Consider the following 26123-nt stretch of genomic DNA (forward strand, 5'->3'; position numbering starts at 1 on the left):
CATAAAGGTACCATATTTTGAGGTCATGTCACTGCCAAAACGGACCGACGCCACACGTATCGAGGAAAAGATACCACACTGCCGATACATGTGGAAGTTTACTGAATGATGGTAACAGAAAGTATGGGGGTTCCACACTTCTGGCAACTATTTACACTAAACACAAGACAACTGCTCCGTGATACACATTGAAACGGAAACAGAGCATGGTGCGCCAACATTACATGATTTTCAAATAAGAAGTAGGACTACACCAAACGAAATAAAGTTATGATAAGCCTTTGGCCAACCGGTTGAAAACAATGTTATATCAATCTGTATATGCATTGGAAGTAACTAAAATTATTCTACCCTGATGTGTGTAGTGTAAGAGGATCAAAATCTTCGAGCATTTTGCATTTCTTAACATGCATTACTGTGAAAGAAAAAGGAACATTCGTACGGATTACTTTCTTATAAAGTCTTCGAGCATTTCGCATTTCTAAACATTCATTGCTATGAAAGAGAAAGAAACATTCGTACGGCTTCCTTTGCTTAATCCCCCACTTCCTTCCGGCATCTGCCGTGGTTGCTAGGTAGATCGATGTCCTGCCGAACCCTGCAGAGTTGTTATAAATATGCAGTGCCTGTAAGCGTCACTCATGTTCCAAGGAAACCATTTATCACGGCATAACATATGTGATTAAAATGTACTCCTAGGTATCTTAAGACAGACGACTTTCTTAATGAAATGGAGTGTAGTATTCCATAGTTGCTATGAATTTCTGTAACTTCTTTTATTTGGGCTACGCCACGCTTGGGACACTGGATATGCGTCGCTGCATGGTTGTGTGGCCGCCCAATCCTCCCGAATGACTATGTGCCACAGTGGCATAAGGGGTTTAAAAGCGCAAATGTGCTGAAATAATGTGTCGCAATTCTCTACGCTTGCTCCTATCCTCGCCATTATTCTCTTGACAAACATCTCGCATCGCTGCTTCCGCGCTTCACAGTGCGACTTCACCTTTGTTCCTGTGAGCATTTCCGCATAGCCTGTGACCGGTGTAATGCCTATAGGAAAGCAATGCACGAAGTTAAGGATGTGAACAGTGTGGCGCTTAAATGTAGGTATTACTTGGGCTTACACGGTGCATGAAACAAAATCATGCACAAATGTGGGCAAAGCATGTAAAAAAAAACCTTTCGTGTGCAGAAAACAAACAGGGACGAAGAAAAGGAGCTCCTTTTCTTCGTCCCTGTTTGTTTTGCGGAAGAAGAAGAAACTTTATTAAAGAATAGTCCGGCAGTTTTTGTTGTTTTGGCCTCAGGTGGCGGCTCGAACTCTTTGGACTTGAACATGTCATTGAACACTTCATTGAACACTTCATTGAACACTTCGTTGAACACTTCATTGAACACTTCACTAAAATTTGCCACACGCCACAGTGAGACAAGATCAAAAGCGCGCGCTTAAGCATAAGAAGAAGAAGAAGAAGAAGAAGAAGAAGTCGCTTTCCTCCAAGCCGGTCTGCACCCAGATTGCTGTCACCTATAATTTCGTCTTCTGATGCAGTTCGCGCAAGTTTTCTCAATGTGAAGAGCAGCATCTCACTCACCACCAGGCCATGGACCTCTTTCTACCACAGCGACTTGCAGGCGTCGATCTGCGAACAAGCGAGTCGTTTGACTGCCAAGAAGGCTTCGGTTACGGGCCCTTCCAGAAGAGGATGCTCCTCCTGATTCTTCTGGGAGCATTCTCGGTTAATTGCCAAACCGTCGTGGTGTCCCTCGTCACCGGTGACGTCGACCATTGGTGCAAGCCGCTCGCCGGGTTCAACATCTCTGCAGCCGATTGGAAGAATATTGCCATACCGACAGAGGCTGATGGACGCTTCAGCCGCTGTCGCGTCTACGAACGCTGCAAGGCACCCGCTGAACCTGCCATGGCCGGCTGGTGGTACAACCGATGCTTCCTCAGCGAGCGTGAACTCCAAGACACCAACGACACACGCGACGCGCCCTGTGAAGAGTGAGACTACGACATTCGGACGGCCGAGACCAGCGCGGTGAGCTTCTGGAACATGGTGTGCCACCGACGTTTGCTGCCGGCCGCCATTTTGACCCTGCAGAATACCGGTGCTGTCATTTCGCTTATCCCGATCGGAGCTTTCGTGGACTACGTCGGCAGGAGAGCCATGCTCGTGGGCTCGGCAGTCGTTATGGCGACCGGCACGGTATGCACCTTCGTTGCGACAGGCTACGCGCAGTACGCTGTGGCGCGCTTCCTTACCTTGGCAAGTGTCGCCGTGCATACCGTTTTCACCGCTCTGATACCATTCGAGGTGATGACGCACGCGCACAGGCCGGAACAACTCCTCCTACTGGCGGTCATGGGCCTGACGTTGAGTGAAGTTTGGATCGTAATCGTCAAATCCTGGGTCGTCGACTGGCGTCTGAAGCAAATCATCTGCCTCGCCCCGACGGCTCTCCTGCTCCCTGCTTTATTTACCGCACGAGAGTCTCCCCGTTGGCTCGTGGTGAACGGAAGACTAGAAGCGGCAGAAGCAGTCATGATGGAGGGGGCCAAGACCAACAACGTCCCGATTGCGGTCACGGCCTGTCTCATGGAGAAGATCAGAAAACAGATCAAGAACCAAGTGGGTAGTGAAAGCGCAGACAGAGAAGGCCTGCTGGACTGTCACTCCCTCCGACGTCGTGCCTCGGCCATGTTCGTTGTCTGCTTCTCCATATCGTTTGTCTTTTTCATCGACGCCTTCTCAACGGCCCAATACAACGAATCTTGGATACCGAGCCTCACGGTTGTCTTAACACTGGCGACGTACATGGCGATGCACTTCCTGATTGCCGACGTTGCCCTTGTCAGGGTACTTACCGCTTGCTTTCTGCTGACGGGCGTCATACAATGCGCAATCAGTATCGCCGCTGGCAGTGATTTCGGTATGATCGCCAAGACCTTGCTCATGCTGTCCAAGGGCATCACGAACGTACTGATCGTCCGCTGTTTGACGTACGTCCTGGAGCTCTTCCCATCGGCCGTGCGGGCAGGCGTTGCCTGCTGGGGGCTCGCCAGTGGACGCATTTCGGCCATGTTCGCGGCAGTGATCCTTGTCCTGAAGCCGGCCGGACGCGAAGACGTGGTGTTCGGCTTTGCGGGACTGTTCCTCTTTGCCTCCCTGCTCGTCATCCGCGCCCTTCCACGCGCGACGGTGGTCGAGGAAGCCATAATCGTGGCCCGGCGGCCTTCGGACTCCGGCAGAATTTCTATGGACCACATGAAGCGTACGCTCGAGCAGCGGTGCCTACGCAAGAAGTCCAAGACCTCGAGCCTAGAGAGCTCCAGGTCCAGCAGGAAGAGTCGAAAGAGCGGGAGCGTCAACAGTTCTCGCAGTTCTTCGACGCCCCGCCGACCTCAGACCGAGCGGGCGCCGGAATGAGGCAGCGGAAGCTTAGTGTACATTGACTGTGTGCGGTGTCGGGCTCGCGACTTTAGATAGATCAATATTATGTGTGTAATAGCTAGAACTCGGATTTATAAACGTTCCCTAACACTGGGCTGACAAAACAAAAAGTTAAAAAACTTGCAGATGTTCGAAGTTATTGTCTGTTTTCAAGCAGCAGCACATTGTGGTACGCATTGTACTCGTTTTCTGGTCTGGCAAAATCCCGTTTGGATCCATACTAGATTTGGTACAGATCGCCTGAGCTTTTGCGAGCTTCCGCCACGGTGCTTGCTCTCTGTCGAGTACTCCACCTAACCGGACACTAGCAGTACCATACATACATACATACATACATGCATGCATACATACATACATACATACATACATACATACATACATACATACTGTTACGTTTCGCCTACAACGCGCGGTAATGCCGGCGCGGATGCAACGGACGCCGGGGCTTTGTTCAAAGCGGCGGACATTTTGGCCCGTCCGACGCCGCCGCAACGCCTACCCGCCAAGCGTGCCCAGGCGTGTTTCAGTGCCACGTGTCTTCGTGTGTGCGTGTGTGTGTGTGTGCCCTCGCTTGTCAAAGCGCGGCAGCCGGGGAGCGGAGTTCCCCGAATGAGGAGCCTGGAGGTCTCTCGGCTCAACTGTTCGCGCCGTCGTGTGGGTGAGGGTTGGCGATGCGTCACTACACTCGGTTCAGCAGGTCTCTCGGCCCGACAGTTCGCGCCGTCGTGGGCTCCTGCTGCGCCGTCCCGTGACCTTCATCCCGTGACCTTCCCTCCTTCCCTTTTGGACCGCGACGCCGGGAGTATAAGAGCAGCTGCCCCCGGACGCCAGGGGAGAGGCTCCGATTTGTACTGTTGAGTTACGTGCTCTCCCGTCTCTCCACTTCGGTCGAACTGACCGGCCGCTCTTTTGCTATGTTAGAATAAACAAGTTGTTCTGTTACCAGTCTTCTCATGCTTTGCCGGGACCTTCGGATGCTTCCAGTGCCCCAGGCCGCCAGGCCAACGCTACCCTTGGGGCTTGCGACCCATTCGCAATAACGGGCGCCAGCACCGAGACCCCAACAACTCGTGCCAGCGGTGCGATTCCAACATCTGGTTGCCAGCGGTGCGATCGCGACAACGGAGGCCAGCAGCGAAGAGATGCGGTTGACTGTATGCTGAGCAGCACAACGACCATCCGGGAGCAGCGCAACGAGCCCTGTGTGATGACTGGTTGCCTGCAGCGGAACGACTGCGCTGAAGTCTTGGCTGCAAGGTTTGGTGAGTGCGGGACTTTCTTCTTCTGAGTTTTGCCAGGCTTTTGTTAGTGTTAGAAACAGAGCTGGTAATTGTGGTTGTCGTTGCTACCGGGTTAGTTTGCGGCAAGACAATAGTAGGCAGTAGAGAAAGCAGCATTCAGAGCAGCCATGGATTTGAAGTCGTTGCGCAAACCGAAATTGTTGGAGCTTGCGAGAGAGTTGGGTCTGGATGTCTCAGACAAACTCAGAAAACCAGAACTGCTAAGGGCTATTCTTGAGTTAGAAGCTGAGGATGACGAGCTGTCGGAATGCCTTGAGAGCATTGAGGAGAGGGAGCGTGAACTTAAAGAACAGAAAGAGAAAGATGAGCGTGAACTTAAAGAACAGAAAGAGAAAAATGAGCGTGAACGAAAAGAACAGAAAGAAAAAGAAGAGCGCGAACACGCTTTGGAAATGAAGCGTCTCGAGGTAGAGATGGAACGCGCTCGTAATGGAAGTCAGGCACACGGTGCAGGAGAACGAGTATTGTTCAAAATGACTGACCTGATGCGGCCGTTTAAGCTTGGAGAGGACATTGGTTTGTTCCTGGTTAACTTTGAGCGAACGTGCGAGAAGCAGGGGTTCTCTCGGGAAACGTGGCCACAGCGCTTGCTCACTTTGCTACCCGGCGAGGCGGCCGACGTAGTCGCTCGCTTGGAGAGAGAGGAGGCAGAGGATTTCGACAAAGTGAAATCGAGTCTGCTAAAAAAGTACCGGCTGTCAGCGGAGGCGTTCCGTCGGAAGTTTCGGGAAAATGAGAAAGGCAGAAGTGAGTCATATACAGAGTTTGCGTACAGGCTTATGTCAAACATGCAGGAGTGGCTCAAAGAAGAGAAAGCGTTTGGTGACCACGAGAAAGTTCTGCAGTGTTTCGGGCTAGAACAGTTTTATAGTCGGTTACCTGAGAACGTGCGGTACTGGGTCTTGGATAGGCCAGACGTTAGTACGGTGGCTAGAGCCGCTGAGCTAGCCGAGGAGTTTGTGACGCGTCGGGCTCGTGGAGCTAAGGACGGTCAAAAGGGTGAATTTGGCTCCAAGTTTGAGAGGCCAAAGTTCACGCCCATGAGAGCAAAGGGGGACACACGTAGTTCGGATGCGAGTGAAAGCAGTCCGACCGAACGTAAGGAGACGGCGGCAGCCGAAGCCGAACGCAGAAAGCGGTTCGAGGCGAGGAAAGCGCGGCTGTGTTATACGTGCCAGAAGCCGGGTCACTTTTCGGCGCAGTGCCCAGAAACAAAACCAAAAGTCGTGTTTTTTTCATTAGGCAGCACTGACGAGAACATCAAGCTTCTCGAGCCTTACATGCGAGACCTCCTCGTTAACGGGAAAGAGTGCCGAGTGCTTCGCGATACCGCAGCTACGATGGATGTAGTTCATCCCTCTTACGTAGAACCCGATATGTTCACGGGCGAGTGCGCATGGATCAAGCAAGCAGTGGAAGCTCATAGCGTGTGTCTGCCGGTAGCAAAAGTGCTTATTGAAGGGCCTTTCGGAGTACTTGAGACGGAGGCCGCAGTGTCATCTATGCTGCCCCCCCAGTACCCGTACCTATTTTCGAACAGGTCCGATCACCTCCTGCGCGAGAAGGGGCTTTTGTTTGGTGAGGCTAGCGTTCAGGCCTTAACCAGATCGAAGGTTCGGGAGCTCGCTGCAAAGGCGGTAGTTGCGGGGCCGACGTTGTTGAACGATGAAAAAGGGTCAGAGGCGCAGCAAGCTGCTATTCAGAGCACGCCCGAACGGGATAAAATTGAGCCTGTAGCGTTAAAGGCACCAGATACTGGAGAGGAAATTCCAGATGCGGGAAAGTTAGAAGAGCTTCCGGTCGAGCTTCCGGGACTAGGCTCAGTGACGAACAGGAAAGACACCGATCAAGTCATTAGTGACTTAATAAGTAAAGCATCGCTGTCGCCTGAGCAGAAAACCGAACTACACCAGCTCTTACAAGAGTTTCAAGGTCTGTTCTCTGAGAGGCCTGGTAGGACTTCTGTCCTTACTCATGACATAGAACTTACCTCCCCAGAGCCAGTACGATCCAAGGCGTACCGGGTGTCACCCCGCCAGAGCGATATTATGGAGGCTGAGGTAAAGAAAATGCTACAGCTCGGTGTTATTGAAGCGGGTGAGAGTGATTATACCTCCCCTTTGATTTTAGTTGAGGTACCGGGCAAGGAACCTCGTCCTTGCGTCGACTACCGCAGGCTTAATTCCATCACTAAGGATCAAATTTATCCGATCCCTAACATCGAGGAGCGCCTTGAGAGAGTGAGTAGCGCTCAGTTTATTTCCACCCTAGATCTTGTCAGGGGTTATTGGCAGGTTCCACTTACAGAAGAGGCTAGTAGGTATGCGGCGTTCATTTCACCAATGGGGACATTCCGTCCTAAAGTTTTGAGTTTTGGTTTGAAGAACGCGCCATACTGCTTTTCAAGCCTCATGGATAAAGTGTTGCGGGGACAGCAAGAATTCGCTTTACCGTATCTAGACGACGTAGCGATATTCTCCGCATCCTGGCCTGAGCATATGGCGCACTTGCGGGCAGTGCTAACCCGCCTGCGCGATGCGGGCTTGACAGTCAAGGCTCCCAAGTGCCAGTTAGCACAGGCCGAGGTTGTCTACCTCGGACACGTGATTGGTCGGGGTCGACGCCGCCCCTCTGAAATAAAGGTGGCCGCTGTGCGAGACTTCCCGCAACCGCGTACGAAGACCGATATTCGGTCGTTCTTAGGTGTCGCCGGCTACTATCAGAGGTACATCCCCAGGTACTCTGATATCGCGGCTCCCTTGACGGATGCTCTAAGAAAGACAGAGCCGCAAACAGTCGTCTGGGATGAGACGAAGGAAAGAGCTTTTAGCGCCCTAAAGAGCGCCCTAACAAGCCAGCCTGTGCTACGATCGCCCGACTACACAAAAGGGTTCGTTGTTCAGTGTGATACTAGTGAGCGAGGCATGGGCGTTGTACTGTGCCAACGGGAAAATGGAGAAGTAGAACACCCCGTCCTGTATGCTAGTCGTAAGCTGACCAGTCGTGAGCAGGCGTATAGCGCCACCGAGAAAGAGTGTGCGTGTATCGTGTGGGCCGTTCAGAAATTGTCATGTTACCTAGCTGGCTCGAGGTTTATCATTGAAACGGATCACTGCCCTCTCCAATGGCTGCAGACCATCTCTCCCAAAAATGGCCGCCTCCTGCGCTGGAGCCTCGCTTTGCAACAATATTCCTTTGAGGTGCGTTACAAAAAGGGGAGTCTCAACGGTAACGCCGATGGCTTAAGTCGAAGCCCCTAACGTGGGAATCAGCCTCAAAATTGCTTGTTACTGATGTTTTTCTTCCTGAGGCAGGATTTTTTTTAACTTATTGCTTTTGTGTAGTGTTTCAAAGTGATGATGTGCTTTCTAGTGCAAATTTTCCGATTTGTGGACGCGTTCTGAGTGCTGCTAAACTACTGTAAGGAACTAGGCAGCAGTAAAAAAGGGGAAAGAGCCTGGCAGGGCTTAGTGAGGGTTGTGCCGTGCTTGCTGACTGAGCGGTTGACTTTTTGCGTGGTTCTAACGCTTGCCGGAAACGAGAACAAAAATGTCAACTCTCCCGAAGTCACTTTGCAGTGTCCTGTGTGCACCTGAACGTGAGAACGAGGCCTTCTCTGTGCGCTGCGCTCAAGAAACGCCCAAGGACGCCCAACTTCGGTTATGAGCATCATCGAGCGACATCCCTCCGGACAGCGGATGCAGTCCCCTGACCTTCGGGATCTCCTTCCCCCGGCGGGGCGGTCTGTTACGTTTCGCCTACAACGCGCGGTAATGCCGGCGCGGATGCAACGGACGCCGGGGCTTTGTTCAAAGCGGCGGACATTTTGGCCCGTCCGACGCCGCCGCAACGCCTACCCGCCAAGCGTGCCCAGGCGTGTTTCAGTGCCACGTGTCTTCGTGTGTGCGTGTGTGTGTGTGTGCCCTCGCTTGTCAAAGCGCGGCAGCCGGGGAGCAGAGTTCCCCGAATGAGGAGCCTGGAGGTCTCTCGGCTCAACTGTTCGCGCCGTCGTGTGGGTGAGGGTTGGCGATGCGTCACTACACTCGGTTCAGCAGGTCTCTCGGCCCGACAGTTCGCGCCGTCGTGGGCTCCTGCTGCGCCGTCCCGTGACCTTCATCCCGTGACCTTCCCTCCTTCCCTTTTGGACCGCGACGCCGGGAGTATAAGAGCAGCTGCCCCCGGACGCCAGGGGAGAGGCTCCGATTTGTACTGTTGAGTTACGTGCTCTCCCGTCTCTCCACTTCGGTCGAACTGACCGGCCGCTCTTTTGCTATGTTAGAATAAACAAGTTGTTCTGTTACCAGTCTTCTCATGCTTTGCCGGGACCTTCGGATGCTTCCAGTGCCCCAGGCCGCCAGGCCAACGCTACCCTTGGGGCTTGCGACCCATTCGCAATAACGGGCGCCAGCACCGAGACCCCAACAACTCGTGCCAGCGGTGCGATTCCAACAATACACACACACACATACATACATACATACATACATACATACATACATACACACACATTCATACATACACACACACACGTACATACATACATACATACATACATACATACATGCATGCATACATACATACATACATACATACATACATACATACATACATACATACATACATACATACGCATCTACTTCAGTCGCATGTTTTTATGACAGGAAAGACGTGAAAACACGTGCAGATGCCACCACAGAGGAAAGAGCGTTTGCTGATATTCTTTCTTCTCATGTCGTTTCTTCACATTCTGTCGCGCTGTTTCCACGGCAACAACTGTGAACCAACTAGCCCATCAACTAGTAGTGATACGGTGCATATTCCTTCTCCTGTTGGCTTTAAGGCGAAAGCCTTAGAACTCTTGTTTCAAGGTCGCGTTCTGAGGTGCCGAAAATCGGAGTGCTCGTGCCACTGCTCCCGCGTTCGTCGTCGTCTTCGACATCGCTTCTTGCATATCGCTGCCAAATCGATGTCGTTAATCATGGCAAGAAAGGCACAGTTAATATAGAGTAATTAAGGCACTCGAACTCACGACTTTTGGTATTAATTAGGGCGAAGTTGGTTAAGGTACAGTTAACTTAGGTGGCATTGAGGCACTCGAACCCATGACATTTAGCAGGAGAAAACAAGTAATGAGAAGTAACGACGCATTCGAATGAGAATGCCAATTAGTTTAATGGATGTCTTTTCAGCGCCCAGGTTCTTAGGCGTACGCTAAATTGACTGCCAGTTCTTCTCGTAGTCGTGTCCCGCAGCAAAATCACGCGACACTTGCTTGCATATTAGAGGGTTTCATGAGGCTTTCATGATAGAGGCTTTCATGAAACTTTGGGGTCATTTTCGTTGTCTCGTGCTTTGTTGCCAGTTATTTTACGGACGCCCGAGACGTGTTTGCGCCTTCGCCGTTGGCGTTGTCGTGCTGTCACGATTTCGACGCGAAGCAGGGTTGGAAGGAATGCAGATAACGCGCAGTGCCGTCAGGCTGACGAAAAAAAGCAATCGCCGAAACCGAGTCCACGCAACCGTCACGGTGCGCTCCAGCGGCTCCGACGAAACCAGGACAGCGTTCTCTGGATTCCGCTGCTGGCGTGAGCGCTGTGGGCATATGCATCGATGCTATGAGTGGAACGCACAGTGTGTATGGTCCAGGTAAACTAATTTAAGCATATGTTTAGGCGCCATCGAACGCCAGCGATTTCCTCCTTCTGTCTTGTATCGTGCCCTGTCGAGATGTGACTCATGCAAGGCCGTTGGCATTGCTCGCCATCCCGCCAGGTTTAGTGGAACACATTCGGCTCCGTGCTATAGCGTTGTCCTGGCTATACACCTTGCTATCGCTTTCAATGCTGCGCCTTCGGGCGAAACTGGCGAATTTGTTTGGGGCATTTACAATTGTGCTAATTTTTGCCTCTCTATAAATTTTCTCTTCGTCCCTTCTCTCTGTGTGTAACGTAACGTGAACTGTAGCGCAAACGGGAATCCATCGAGCCTTGTTTGGTTTGGTTTGGTGACCGTGGGTGTGGCTCAACCAGTACGGGTGATTAGCCGTGGATCGGGCGGCAGCAGGCAAAAGAGGAAGACAACTTGAATAGAATTTTGTAATCTAAGGCTGATATAATAAATAAATACTAATCGTTAATATCAATTTGAAGGCTTCGGTGATTGTCATCAAATTCAAATTTGATGTTAAATTTTTTTGTTTTCATGCTGAGATAAAAAGAAAGTTTTGTTGTTGTTCTTGTCTTGCGTCTCTGTGGCGCATGCCCACATTGATGATTGGCCATGAAGCAAGTGGTTAAGGGAAACTGACAAGGAAGAGGGGAACTAATCATTTGTACAGTGAAACCACTGTTCGCGTCGCCTTTGTGCCCCGGCACACGTTCAATCTCACCGAGACGAGACCTCTTGAAGTGACCTCGCTCGGATCCAAACCCTCGCTACTGAGTGATGATGCTCGTGATACAACAACAACAACTACAACAACAACAACAACAACAACAACAATAATAATAATGTGTCTGCATGTAACACAAATAACAAACAGGGCATGACACTCCAAGCCACACTGGCTTGTTGGACTGCCCGGCAGACCATAGAAGCACAAGCACACTAATAATACTGTGTTACATCACATTATTATGCTGATTGATTGATTGATTGAAAACTTTATTATTCCACCGAACCGGGGTGCCCGCCTCTTAATCTACACGTAGGTAGGGGGGGGGGGGGAGGACGAAGCAGTCCCCGCGCGTTTAGGATTGTGAGTCTTCACGGCCTCAGCGGCCAGGCGGTTTGCTCGAAGCTGGTCGTTTTCAGCCTCGCTCTGGAGCTAGGCCTCCCAGGCCTCTCTAGTGTGAATGTTTTCCTTGGCCCCTGGGGAGCCAGCACACTCCCATATTATATGGTCTAGCGTACCTTTTTGCTTACAAACTTTGCAGAGGGCGTCGTTATAGTCCCTCGTCTTTGTTAAGTATATCCAATGTGGTGATGTATAATTGTTTCCCTGGAGGCGTCGCCAAATGCGAGCGTCCTCCAGAGAGAGAGACCGATGCGGAGGCGGAAAGGTTCTTCTTTCGCCTTTGTAATGATCGACAATTTCCCTGTACGTGATCATGCTATCTTTTATCCCTGGAACTGGCTGCTCTAGAGTTGCCCGGTGGTAGAGTGCTCGGGCGAGCTCGTGAGTTGCTTCGTTGCCTGGGACGTCTTCATGGGCCGGTACACAAATAAAAGTTATGTCCCTCCTGGGAGGGCTTTTGAGTAGAATGTGGAGGGCTTCTTCCGAGATTCTCTCTTTGTTAAAATTTCGGTTAGCTAGTTTGTTATCGCATAATATTACTCCCGCTTTTGTACCTGCACAAGCGAGCGCTACTGCAACCTCCTCGGCTGTACAGGCGTCCCTCGTGCACGTGGAGCACGCTATCTTAACGCACCCGTTGCCATCAACCATCGTCGATACTGCAGCCCCGTTTCTTCCGCAAGTGGCGCCCACGTACGCTACGTTATGCGCCGGTGTGTCTTTAATTTTATTTACTAGAGCCTTAGCCCTGTGAGCTCTCCTCTCTTTGTTGTTGATAGCGTGCATATTTTTAGGTAGGGGGGTGATTCGGAAGCATTTACGCACGTCCAACAAAGATTTGAATAGACGTGAAGAAGGAATGCAAAATTAACAAATCAAGCATTGAAGAAAATACAACGATGAACTCAAATAATCGAGTTACAAAGTGTAAATATAAATAGAAATCGCTCTAAAATACTGGTCAGTCAGCGCTTAGAACTGAGTGATGAAGAGATGCTTGGCCTAGACAGTTGAAAGTATCGAGGCATAAAAAGTTAACCGATCAAATCAGAGTAACATTCCAGGCGTTACAAAATGCAGGATTATGTATTTTAGCTGGCGCACCAGAATATGACGGACAAGGAAATCACTAGACCAGATGTGTCTGCATATGACAATATGCATATAACATTTAATACGGCGAGTAGTAAAGCCTTTGCGATCAGCAAGGGGAACAACAGAACGGTTCAAGACTTCTCGAATCACTACGTCTACAGGTGCAGAGCTCGCGGCTCTCCACAGTGCACTTCATGTGATTAATACAGAGCGTTATAGAAAATTGACAGTCTTCTGCGATTCAAGGCCCGCCTTACAATGTTTGGAGTTGTTTCTCCGACAAGGAACTCATGAACAATTGAGGTGCGAAAATGTGGAACTTATCCTTCACTTGAGAGAAAAAGACCATGATAGACATGGAGAGACAATCTCTCCAATGCTATTCACTGCGTGCTTCGAAGAAGTATTCAAGCTATAAAACTGGGAAGGTTTAGGAGTAAAGATCGAAGGCGAATACTTCAGCAACCTTCAGTTTGCCGATGACTTTGTTCTATTCAGCAACACTGCTGACGATTCGCAACAAATGATTGAGGACCTTAATAGGGAGAGTGTAAAGTGGGGTTGAATAAATAATATGCAGAAGAACAAAGATAATGATAAATAAACTGGTAAGGGAACAAGGGTTCAAGATCGCAAGCCAACCTCTAGAGTCTGTGAAGGAGTATGTTTACGTTGGTCAACTAATGACAGGGAACGCTGACCATGAGAAGGAAATTCAGAGCAGAATAAAATTGGGTTGGATCGCATACGGCAGACATCGCGAGCTCCTGAGTGGGAGCTTACCGTTATCAGTGAAAAGGAAGGTATACAATCAGTGCATTTTACCGGTGCTGGCATATGGGGCAGAGACTTGGATACTGACAAAGAAGCTTGAGAACAAGTTAAGAACCGCGCAAGGAGGGATGGCACGGAGAATGCTAGATGTAACATTAAGAGACAGAAAGAGAGTGGTTTGAATCTGAGAGCAAACGAGTATAGACGATATTCTACTACACATTAAGAGAAAGAAATGGCGCCGGGGAGGTCATGTAATGCACAGATTAGATAACCGTTGGACCACTAGAATGACAGAATGGATACCAAGAGAAGGGAAGCGCAGTAGAGGACGGCAGGAGACTGGGTGGTGCGACGAAACTAGAAAATATGCAGGTGCTAGTTGGAATCGGTTGGCCGAGGTCAGGGGTAATTGGAGATCGCAGGGAGTGGCCTTCGTCCTGGCAGTGGACATAAAATAGGATGATGATGATAATGGTGATTATGCTGATGATGATGAGCACTTTTTAACGAATACCAGTCCATTTCGTTATTATTGGGAATGACGACGCAGATAATGGAGCTCGGGCGTTAATTAAACATAGAATACCGCTGTATCCCCATTGATGTCTCAAGCACAGATCCTGTGCGACACCTTCGCATTCTAGCACGCACTCTCTCGGTAGCTCTGTATGATACCGCACATACAAGGTGCACCATACAGCACAGATTAAACCATTCGCTGCAACTCGGATCTACAGCCGGAATGCACCGACGCGAAGCATCTCTTCTTTGTCGGTTGCGCTTGGGAGTGGCCTTAACAAAAGCTTATTCAGCATTAATTGGAATGTCTGACAGTCCTACATAAACGAGAAGAAAGGGGGTTAACCGAGCTGCGCGATTTTTATTAGTCATACCACAAAAAGTCAAGAAACGCTGACACCAAGGACAGTATAGGGGAAATTACTTGTGCTTAATGAATGAAAATGAGAAACGATAAATTAATGGAAATGAAAGTGGATGAAAAAACAACTTGCCGCAGGCGGGGAACGATCCCACAACCTTCGCATTTCACGTGCGATGCTCTACCGCGGTGCCGTTTCCCGTCCACTTTTTTGGGTGTTTGTGTTTCGTTGTAGTACCCTGGGAGTAAAGTCCCTTGATAATTTGAAAGTACCGCCACCCTTTGAACTCTGCCGCCGCCAAGCGTCCCCCCCGCGCGTCAACTAGTTTTGCCCCCGTTTTTCTGCACAACGATTGGTCTCCCGGCCGTTGCCCTTGGAAACGCACGGATCTTGCGTTTTGCTCGTGTGTTTCTTTTCGTTCGCGCCATTTATCTCCTCAGCTCGGGTGGCTCAGCGCCTCAGCTCGGCGTGGCGAGCATTGTACGTTGTTTCCTACTCTTGGCGCTCGTCCCTAGTCAGAGATCGGCTCCGTGATTGCTAGCCAATTACGCAGTGCTAATTACCTCGTACCAAAGTTTTGCTTACACCAATGTGTCCGTGAAGGCGAGCGGCATCGACCGATACCAGCTGACCCCAGAGGTGCGTTTTTCTTTGCCACATTTGGTGACTGCATCTACTGCCGCCGTGCGGTGGATTGCTAGGCTTAGGCGTGTTCCGCGGACACTCGGCCCAACAACACCGTCGCACCGACAGCGGCCTGCCGTACATCCCGGCGGCTGCCGCTCGTCAGCTCCGAGATGGAGGCGCCCTCTGAAACAACAATGATCGTGCACAATCACATGTGCGTTGAAGTTCAGGGAACAGAGATCTCACCCGAGGAATACCACAGCGACGCCGGATGGACGCTCGCGGGGGAACGTATGTCGAGGCTGCGCCAGCGGACCCCCGCCAGCGGCAAGCCCGACGGACCCGCCGGGAGTCAAACAAGCACGAGGTCAAAATTCTACAAGAATGCTAGAGCCTCGGCCATCAAGGCAGCACGCATGCCAGCCATGCCACTAGAAGAAACCAAGATAGTTGTCAGACCCAAAGGGGGACTGGACATCGTCAAGACCGGCACCACCACCGTCGCTGCAGCCATACTCATTGCGGCCAAGATCACGAGCGAGGAAAGCGCCGCGGACACCATCTGCCCCAACACACAACAGAACATCATGGTCGTAAGTACACCGAATGAAGACAACGCGGCAAGGTACGCTAAAATCCAGGAGATATCCATTCAAGGCAAACCCTACGAGGTCAGCGCATATCGCACGGCACCTCACGACACCGTGAAGGGCGTCATCAGAGGCATCCCCATCGACGCGAGCGCCGAAGAGCTAGATAGAAAGATCGTCAACGAGAGGAACCCGCTAGCAGTGGCCTCAAAAAGGATTGGAAGCACGACCACTGCGATTGTGGTGTTCCAGGGGCCCAAGGTACCAAACTTTGTCCGATACGGAGTCACCCTGATACCGTGCCGCCTCTACAAGAAACAGATCGACGTCTGCCAGCAGTGCGGCCGAGTGGGACACCGCAAGGACGTTTGCCCGACCCCCACAATCAAGACGTGCCTGGCCTGCGGACTCGCGAACCCTACAGAAGACCATCGCTGTACCCCAAAATGTCAGTTGTGCGGAGGCGAACACCCGACCGCAGACCGAACGTGCAAGGCGAAATGCAAGGTCCCCTACGTAGTGCGCAAGCGACAATGGGAGCGCCGACAGGCCGAACGCCAGCTGCTGTCGGAGAGCGATTTCCCGCCACTCGACAAGCCGCCAGCTGCGCGAAAGTCGAGGACCCCATCGGAAAACCGCGCGCCCAAATCCAGAGACAGCAGTTGTTGCAAGAGAAGCCTTAGCAGGAAAACGTCACCATCACGTGAGCGAGTGAGCTGGGTCGACGCAGCGAAAGGAAACAACATAAGGAACGCGCAGAAAATCACCGAAACCACGAAGAAAGAAGATATTAATAAGGTCCGGGAGGCAAATGAGCTCCTAAGACAAGAAAACGCGGTGTTGCGAGCGACCATCAACAACCTCACGAAAGAGATCGCCGAGATTCGTCAGTTGCTGCTAGGCAACGACGAGCCTCTACAGAGACCCACGGCAAGTACAAGCAAGGCCGAGGAAACGACAACGAACATCCCGGAGAAAGCCATAGAGGAACCGGCACCGAAGAAGCGAGCCATCGAGGCCACGCGCACGCAAACAGAAAACGATCGCATCGACAGTCTCGAAGCGAAATTCGAAGCGACATTCAGCAAACTCGAACAGCTAATCACGACAAACATCGCAGCAGTGACAGCACTGAAACAAACAATGGAGACCTACCAAGCCGATAACACGAACAGGACCCTACAGCCGATGGTAGGCCACCCGACGTTTGCGCCCCTCTTCGCGCATCATCCACCCAACCAGGGAGCCCCGTACACGCCAACGCAATCATGGCCGCCAACGCAACACCAGCAGCAGCAGGTGTAACCGCGTGGCAGTGGAACTGTCGCGGCTTCGGAAGGAAGAAGGCAGTCATCCAACAGCACATCGTACATGCCGCGCGCAAGCCAGACGTTATACTACTACAAGAAACACTAACCGACGCACCGTCCCTCCCCGGCTACAGAGTGCACAAGGGACCACCCGACGGCAGAGGCCTGTGCACCCTGGTCAGGAAGGGACTCACGTTCGTCGAACATGAGTTGCAAAGCAATAACAAGATCGAGCACACACTCACCGAAATCATCCCGGGCAAGAAGAGGAAAGGAAGCATATTTCTGCTCAACGTCTACAGCAACCCATCTCAGAGAAAACAGAGATTCAAGACATTACTGCACAGAGCCAGCACCGCAGCGGGCCGCAACACGCTGATCGCGTGCGAAGACTTCAACGCGATGAACCCTGCCTGGGGCTACAACAAGTACACAGCAAAGGGCCGCGACCTGTACCAAGACGCCACGGAACTCGACTTCACCTTCTTCACGGACCCGACACATCCGACGAGAATTGGTAACTCCGTATCCCGGGACACCACTCCGGACCTCACGTTCGTCAAGAACGACATCCGGGGCGCGATCACCTGGAGACACACGGGGATCGGCCTAGGCAGCGACCACACCATCGTGGAAATCGGCATACCGGAACACAACGACACCAGCGTCAAAACTCACAGATGGATAGACTGGGATGCCTTTCGAGACGCCAGAAGCCAGAAGAGCGACGGTGACGACGAGATCGAAGACATCGACTCGTGGACGGCCGAAATCACCAAGAGCGTACGCGACGCGACCAAAGAGATTGAAACGGGCGCGGAGATCGACAAAGTAGACAGCCGGCTTGCGCATCTCATCGAGGCCAAACAGTCGATACTTAATCGCTGGAAGAAACAACGGCTTAACCGCAGACTGCGAAAGAAGGTGGCGGACCTGAACCGAGCGATCGAGGATCACTGCCGCGCTCTCTGCATGCAACAGTGGAACGAGATCTGCAACGCTGCAGACGGCAGATGCATAGCGGGAAGACGTGGAACCTACTGCGGCACCTGCTCGATGAAACGAAGACCAAGTCGCACCAAAGGGACAGACTCGCCAGGCTCATACATCGGGCGGTCTCAGCACACGGCGTCGATGAAGTCACCAGGCGCATTAACGACAAATACCTGCCGACTACACCTACCGAACAACACGCGCCGTACAGCGGCCTGCCTAACGCGAAGCTCGATCGTGACATCGACGTCGAGGAGGTACGCGCGGCCCTGCACGACCTCAACAGCCGGTCGGCAGCCGGCCCGGACCTCGTCACGAACAAGGCGCTCAAGAACCTCGATGACGGCTCGATTGAAAAGCTCGCAAAATATTACAACAAGTGCTGGAGAGCGGGCGCGCTGCCAAAGCTGTGGAAGACAGCCAAGACCATCCTGATCCCCAAGCCGGGGAAGCCACCGGACACGGATAACCTCCGGCGCATCTCGCTCACGTCCTGCGTGGGCAAGGTGCTGGAGCACGTCCTGCTCAACAGGTGGCAAGACTACCTGGAACGAGAAGGGCTGTACCCGGCCACTTTGATCGGCTTCAGACAGCATCTCAGCACGCAGGACGCGATGCTGCAACTTAAACACCAAATCATCGATGATGGTGGCAGCGCCCGCGACAACAAAGCCATCCTAGGGCTCGACCTGCAGAGCGCCTTCGATAAGGTGAAACACTCGGCGATTCTGTCCCAAGTCTCCAAGCTCAACATGGGGGTAAGATCCTACAACTACATCAAGGACTTCCTCACGGACAGGACCGTCGAGCTACGAGCAGGCGACCTACAGACGCAAGACAAGAAGCTCGGGAGCACCGGAACACCGCAGGGATCGGTCATTTCGCCGATGCTGTTCAACCTGGTAATGATCGGAGTGGCCGAAAAGCTCGGGCGCATCGAAGACGTCAGGCACACCATCTACGCGGACGATATCACGATATGGGTGACCGGTAGCAGCGACGCCCACATCGAGGGCGCGCTGCAAGCCGCCGTCGACGCAATAGAAGACCAGCTGGAAGGCACCGGACTGAGATGTTCGCCGAGCAAATCGGAGCTTCTCATACTCCCACCTACCAAATACAGCAGAGGCAAGACCAGACAACGCGAAAGCGAAAAAATCAGAATCGTGACCAAATCCGGCAACGTGATCCCCGAGGTCGGCAAAATTAGGATCCTAGGCATGGTCATCGAAAAGCACGGAAGGAACGGCGAAACCATCACCCGTCTCAAGGCAAAAGCAGCCAACGCGATTCGACTGCTCAAACGAGTCACTTCCCGAAAGGCTGGCCTGAGAGAGGAGAGCCTAATTAGGCTCGTCCAATCTTTCGTCATCAGCCACGTCGCGTACGTTGCAGCCTACCACAGATGGCTGCAACACGAACGAAACAAGATCAACGTGCTCATCAGAAGAGCGTACAAGACGGCGCTGGGCCTGTTCGAGTCCACAAGCACGACCCGCTTGTTACAACTCGGGCTAGACAATGCGCTCGAAGAAATAGCCGAAGCGCAACGGACCTCTCAACTGGAGCGGCTGTCCATGACCAAAGCCGGGAGGAAGATACTGGACGATCTGGGAATAAGACGCTCGAACGAGGTGATGAAGCTCCCCGTCCCCGAAGAGGTCCGACGCCAGACCAGAATCGACCCCATACCGAAGAACATGAATCCCGAGTTCAACAAGGGAAGAAGAGCGGCGAGGGCCAAGGCTCTCATCGACCAGCATGCCAACGACGAACACGCGCGGTACGTGGACGCGGCCGAATACCAACGGAACGCCTTCGCAGCGGTCGTCATAGAGGCGTCAACCGGCGCCACGAGGACGGCAGCGAGCGTGAGAAGCACCGAAGCGGAACAAGCGGAGGAGGTAGCCATCGCCCTGGCCATCGCAGACGCAGACTGCCACACGGTGCTGAGTGACTCAAGACAGGCGGTGCGAAACTTCGCCAAAGGGCAAATCTGCAGGGAGGCTGAGCGCGTACTGCGAGCGGTAAAACTAGACGAACGAAAAGTACGACTCAAGTGGTTCCCGGCGCACGCGGGCGACGCGTCGGAACGCAATGAGAACCATAATGAGAGGGCACACGCCGCGGCGCGAGCGCTAACCAACCGCGCCCCGGCGACAGACCGTCCGACGTGGTTCGGAACTAAGGACCGCATGACGGATTACAATGAAATCGCGAAGGCCTACCGCTTGGCTCGCAGGACTCTTCCACCCCCACACCCGAGACTGAGTCGAGCGGAGGCGGTAGTACTGAGACAGCTCCAGGCCGGATCGCTCCCGAGCCCGAAACTGATGAATCGCATGTACCCCGAGACATATCCGACAGATATGTGCAGAGTCTGCCGGAGGGAGACCGCAGACTACACGCACATCTTGTGGGACTGCATTAAATATCCAGAAGACGCTAAATCAAGAACACTCCCACCGCGGCTCGAGGCAGCCGCAAAGAGCTACGACCGAGACGATCAGCTCTGGGCCGTCCAGCAGGTCCTCGAGGCGCTCGAAAGGCACGGACCCAGCGAGCCGGCAACGGCGAGCGGAGACCCGCGCCGAGTAACGGCAACTTCGAGGATGACGTAGGCCCTCGTCGGGGCGCGCGAGCGCCCAACTGCAGGCATAAATAAAGTTTCTCCAATCCAATCCAATCCTACTCACTGTGCTTGCGCATGTCGCGCTGTTGCGCATATAACTGAGGCAAGACGCCTGAAGATGGTTATGACGTTTGGGTGTGTTTACGGTCGGCGAACGCGTTCGGTCTGCACTGTAGCGTTTTACGGCGCTGTGTTCCGTGCTCGCAAGCTCATGGCGGGAAAATGAAATGTACCAACGATTTGGTTGCTGTTTCTTTCCCCTTGTTTGGGCGTCGCTCGTGGAGAAAAGGCAAGAAAATATGTCAGCAGCAGCTTCCAAGTCTTGCGTGCCGGGATCACCATATGCGAACGGGCTACGTGCTTTCGCTTCGACCACCGAAACTGGGCAATTTATTAAATAGGAACAATCGCGCAGTATGTCCACCGTAACATTGAAGCGCCGCAAAGGCAGCGTGCGCGTTTATGGCGAGCCTTTACTGACTGCCGTAAATGGAAGAGTTTCGGCCTGGCGGAGATATGTCATCCCAGACGCATTATACGGTAGCACGGGTAAACTTATCAAAAAACGACAGCGCTGGTGACACCGGAACGAGCCATAACAAGCAAGCAACATGTTTACTTCTCTCTATATGAAAAATAACATGTACAAAACCTTTTGTGGTGATTACTTCGCACCAATCAACTTTATGGAGAACTTACAGGACATTTATTAGCGTTTTTTACAACTTGGCGTTACACGTGGCTCCAGCAGCAACGCTATTTACTCCTACGCCTTCCGATACTCCGGTTTGTAATTAACCCGGCGGGCCGGCCCGAGAGGACTTCCAAGCACCCAGCGTTCCGATCCTCACATGAACCTGGCAACACTACCGCCGCTTCACCGAGAACAATTACCGCTCGGACAGCGCGAAATTCAGGTTCACGTGCCGAGTGTTAGAGAAGACGTTCGGCAACTGATGCACTGGCTGGAACGGTCTCTGCTGCATTCATGGACAACCTTGGCCTGAGTGCCCCTCGCGTAATTAAAGGCGTCCCAGAGCAGCACCATATCCTAAGGGTACGCCATCCCCCTTCCCACCCACCTGCCTCTAACCTTCGATTACCCCCTACAGAGGAATGGTCATCCTGCTACCATGTGCCCATACGTCTAGAAGTGTCTGAAAAACAACACAAGTGGAACCCTGGACTGAGGGTGGCGACGTTAGTGCGACTATAGCAATCTATCTTACGATTGGTGTGTAATTGATGAAATGTTTTATTAGGTACGATGAGTAATGATTGACTGATATTATTGAAAATAAATATGCTTCCATAATATATTTTATTCAGGCATCTCAATCGCTATAGCTTCATTAGTTATGACGATTATTGTGATTATGATGATGGAAGTAATGCTATAAGGAAAGTTGTGTTGAGGAAAATTGCGTAGTGTTTGTTGAGTTGATTGACGAGCTGTCTTTAATTGCCCTATATACATTTCTTCGCATAGATTTTTTTTATAGACACATATGTACACTGAGGTACATTTTAAGATGAAGTGTCTTGTTGGTTCTCCACCACCAGCACTGGTCGACGGCACGGCATCGCCATGAGCGACATGGCCATTGACTGAATTGCCGTAATGAATAGTGGAATGGCCAATCATTAAGCGGACGCGCTCGACTTCGATGGCATACTTTCTATTTACTATAATGTTATAATGCTACACGTTCCTTGTGTCGTCTTGACCCACAAATTCTGGGAGATTGGCCAAGAATGAGCGAATGCCACTATCGTATGCCAAGTGACCCAAGTTGTCTAATAAGACAGGCAGCAGCCATCAGCAAGTTTATTCTGGCACATACACAGTGGCTCAAGCTAGTAGTTAACTTGGGTCACAGGTATGTGAAAGAAGTTAGATACGAGCAGCATAATAATCGCGCTCATCAAGGACTCCAGAACAGGGGGGCAGGGGGAGTATGGAGTGCGGAGTACAACGCAGTCTACACTACATGTGAGGCGTAGGGAAAAAGGCGGTTGTTGTTCCGGAGATGAGTTACAAATTGGTAGAACCTGCTCGAAACGGGCTGCCTCCCACATTTCCCACTGCGCCTGTAATTCAGTGACAAACTGTAGTGGTGGTCTCACAGAGAGAAAGAAAGAAACTGTCTCTTTAAAAAGAACACATGGTATTATATTATGGAGAAGTATAGACGGCATCTTTCAGAGCTTGGACACATTGGCTATCATTACAAAACTTTATATTGCATGCATTTAAACGAATCAGATACGTATTAAACAAACCGATACATGAAAAATACGAAAATAGAGAATAACTGCTACTTTCTGAAAACATAGATTCAAAGCTAATTTAATACAGCTGCTTTAAACCTGATACGAGCATATTAGAGGTAGCTTCGTAAAGTTCGAGAAGACGACACCACCAATGGGGTGCGCACAATCTTCTTGCTGCTTGTCACTTCTGCTCGTGGTCAGTGCCAAATTTACGGGATGTCTTAGTACTGCCAGCAATGCTGCTGGTACGGCTTCTTCGGCTCTTCCTGCCGGATGTCTTGGAGCTCTCCGAGCTTGAATTCTTGAGCGCCTTTGCTTGAGTCTGCCGAACTAGGGTCCGCTTCATGTGGTCGACAGCCATTCTGGTGGAGTCCGAAGCTAGCCTGGTCACGATTTTCGCTTCCTCCACCACCGTAGTGCGTGGCAGGGCACGGATGACACGCAGACAGGCGAACATGAACAGTCCGGTCACGGCAAAGAGCACGTCTTCGGGTCCGGTCGGCTTCAGCGCGAAAGTCAATGACGCGCACATGGCCCCGAGGCGTGAACTGGCAAGCGCCCAACAGATTGCGCCTCCCCGCACGGCCGACGGGAACAACTCGAGCACGTATGTGTGACAGTTGATGGAAATCACATTTGACGCGCCCTGGGATAGCACGAGCAAGACCTTGGTGATAGTGCCGAGTCTGGCGCCGGCGGCGATACTCAGCGCGCATTGGATAATGCCCGTCAGCAGGAAGCAACTGGTAAGGACCGTAATAAGGGCGACGCCGGTCATCAAGAAGTGCATGACCGCGTACGTCAACAGCGTGACGACCACCGTGAGGCCCGGGATCCAGAATTCCCCCAAACGCGCCGTCGAGAAAGCACTGACGTGAAAGAGGAACGATATGCAGAAGCAGACAGAGAACATGGCGAATGCTCGACGTCGGAGGGAGTGGCAGCCGATCAAGTCGTCTCTGTCTGCGCCTTCCTGACCCGTGCGTTTCTCGACCTGTTCCCTGAGTTTTCGCACGAGACAGGCGGTGGCCGCAAGCGGGAAGTTGTTCGTCTTGGCAGCCTGCATCATGACTGCTTCTGCCGCGTCGAGCCTTCCTTTCGCGACAAGCCAGCGGGGAGACTCTCGTGCTGCAGACAAAGCAGGGAGCAGAAAAGCCGTCGGAGCGAGGAAGATGACCTGCTTCAGACGCCAGTCGACGACCATAGATGTGACGATCGCTTGCCAAACCTTGCCTATCGCCGCACTGACAACCGCCAGGAACAGGACCTGGTGCGGCCTGTGCGTGTGCGTCATGACCTCGAATGGAATCAGGAATGCAAAAACCGCGTATGCGGCGACGCTGCCCCCGGTAAAGAAACGTGCCACAGCGTAACTCACGTAACTTGTAGCCACCATGGTCCACACCGTGCAGGTCACCACCGCCACGGCGGAGCCCACGAGCGTGGCTCTTCTACCGACGTAGTCCACGAAGGATCCGAGCAGAATAAGCAAAATTGCAGAACCGGTATTCTGCAGGATGACAAGGGCTGCCGGCAGCAAACGTCGGTGGCACACCATGTTCCAATAACTGACCGCACTGGTCTCGGCCGTCCGAACGTCGTACTCCCACTCTTCACAGGGCGCATCGAGTGTGTCGTTGGTGTCGTCGAGCTCACGCTCGCCGAGGAAGCATCTGCTGTACCACCAGCCGGCCTCGGCAGGTCCAGCGCCAATCTTCCTATCTTCAATGGGACTGCTGGGGTCAGCGGGGGGCTTGCAGCGTTCGTAGACGCGGCAGCGGCTGAAACTTCCATCGGCCTCTGTCGGTATGGCAGTATTCTGCCAATCGGCTGCAGAGATGTTGAAGCCGCCTGGCGGCTTGCACCAATGGTCGACGTCACCGGTGAGGAGGGGCACCAAGGTGGTTTGGCTAGTAATCGAAAAGACTCCCAGAAGAATCCGAAGGAGCGTCCTCTTCTGGAAAGGCCCGTGGCCGAAGCCTTCTTCGCTGTCAAAGGATTCGCTTGTTCGTAGATCAACGCCGGCCAGCCGCTGTGGTAGAAAGAGGTCCATGGCCTGGTTGTAAGCGGCGGCACGTGGGGTTTACAAGGCTTGAACGAACTATATGTGAAGACTTCAGACGAGAGCTATCTGTACGGACCGACCGAAGGGAAGGCGTCTTTTTTCTTCTTCTTGAGCGCGCGCTTTTGGTTGTGTCCGTTTTCGCGTGCCCTTTTATGGGGTCGTCTTTTTTTATTACTATTTACTGAACAAAAAGTCGTTAATGTGCTTTAAACTTTGTTGTCCTGCGTTGTCACAGAGAAAAAAATATATATTGATAGCTCCAACTTCCAGGAATAAATAATGAATCTCATCAATGTCAATGTTTTTGTCTTTCACATGGCTTCGCAATCATGACAGGGCTAGTCGAAAGCCCGTTGTCGGTGATCACCATGTAGGTAGGAAAGAGATAGAAGGGAGTATACCCCAACCCGATTTAATCCAAACTTGAAGGCCCAACACGTGATCGCACGTCAAAGTGCTTGCTTGCTTTTAGTGTTACTGCTCTGGCTGCACGCAGACCCACGGCAGGGCAGCGGAACAAGCAAGCACCGAATAAAAACGACTGGCATAGCTACTGGGAACCAAACGTCTCAGGAAATCTTGATTCTTGCTCCGTGATCTCAACGCAAAGGTCGCGTGTTCGCTTGCCAAGGCTGGCTGCGAGACGTAATGCTCCCTCCAATAGTTTTCCTTCCTCCATGGTGATGATTATGTGTCCCCAGAATGAGAAAGGTAGATGCAGAGACATGTTAGCCATACCTTGCACAGGAGTAAGAAATATGGGTATATGGGTATCAGGGGTAAGAAATATGTGAAAATACAAAAAGAAGGAAATAATGAGCATTATAAGACTGTCACAGTTCTTACGATCATCTATGATGCTCCATTGGGCACACAGAAGGGATGTTAGCCCTTATGACAATATTTTCTGAGTACATTTGTTGGAAAGCCGAGCCACGAGAAGAAAAGTCGTTTAAACCTTATTAGTCAGCGCGTGCAAAGATATTTATTGAAGCCGTAATGAAGGCCTGGTCGGGGAAATGTTTGAAGAAATTCTTTGTCCGTTTGGTTGGAGACAGTTGAATCGCAGTTGCTGCTGCTATCTGCATGTGATCACATGCACCTTTTTTGGCCATCAGAATTTAGTTCGCATGGGTGCCACCACGTGGCGTATTGACCTTAAACTTTGCAAACTTCCCCGCGATGACGTAGTGACGACATCAACTAAACAAAAATTAAAGAATTTGAAGCTGTACCTGCGGCCTCAACTTCGCCCGAATTCTTGTCCCACAGGCGTTATCTCTGTTCCTGATAAAGGGTAGTCGCCAGCTGGCTCGAAATGACT

At 51.8% G+C, this 26123-nt stretch overlaps 3 protein-coding genes across 3 annotated transcripts; 2 read left to right on the forward strand and 1 right to left on the reverse strand.

Annotated features, from left to right (window-relative positions):
- Positions 1-2060: 2060 nt before the first annotated feature.
- LOC126519030 (solute carrier family 22 member 13-like) lies at positions 2061-3434 on the forward strand. Its single transcript, XM_050168641.1, has one exon. The coding sequence runs from the start codon at positions 2061-2063 to the stop codon at positions 3432-3434; it is 1374 nt and encodes a 457-aa protein (XP_050024598.1).
- Positions 3435-15147: 11713 nt separating this feature from the next.
- LOC126519125 (uncharacterized) lies at positions 15148-22072 on the forward strand. Its single transcript, XM_050168733.3, has 2 exons — positions 15148-16553; positions 22024-22072. The coding sequence occupies exons 1-2, from the start codon at positions 15148-15150 to the stop codon at positions 22070-22072; spliced, it is 1455 nt and encodes a 484-aa protein (XP_050024690.3).
- Positions 22073-22915: 843 nt separating this feature from the next.
- Positions 22916-24787, reverse strand: LOC126519029 (solute carrier family 22 member 7-like). Its single transcript, XM_050168640.1, has one exon. The coding sequence runs from the start codon at positions 24785-24787 to the stop codon at positions 22916-22918; it is 1872 nt and encodes a 623-aa protein (XP_050024597.1).
- Positions 24788-26123: the final 1336 nt, after the last annotated feature.

The sequence above is a fragment of the Dermacentor andersoni genome, chromosome 10, assembly GCF_023375885.2.
Source record: "Dermacentor andersoni chromosome 10, qqDerAnde1_hic_scaffold, whole genome shotgun sequence".
NCBI lineage: Eukaryota > Metazoa > Arthropoda > Arachnida > Ixodida > Ixodidae > Dermacentor > Dermacentor andersoni.

Coding starts and splice junctions, on each gene's coding strand:
- LOC126519030 (XM_050168641.1), top strand. CDS start 2,061: ATGGTGTGCCACCGACGTTTGCTGCCGGCCGCCATTTTGACCCTGCAG.
- LOC126519125 (XM_050168733.3), top strand. CDS start 15,148: ATGTGCGTTGAAGTTCAGGGAACAGAGATCTCACCCGAGGAATACCAC. Junction 16,554..22,023: donor GCCATCGAGGCCACGCGCAC/GCAAACAGAAAA, acceptor CTCCACCACCAG/CACTGGTCGACGGCACGGCA.
- LOC126519029 (XM_050168640.1), bottom strand. CDS start 24,787: ATGGACCTCTTTCTACCACAGCGGCTGGCCGGCGTTGATCTACGAACA.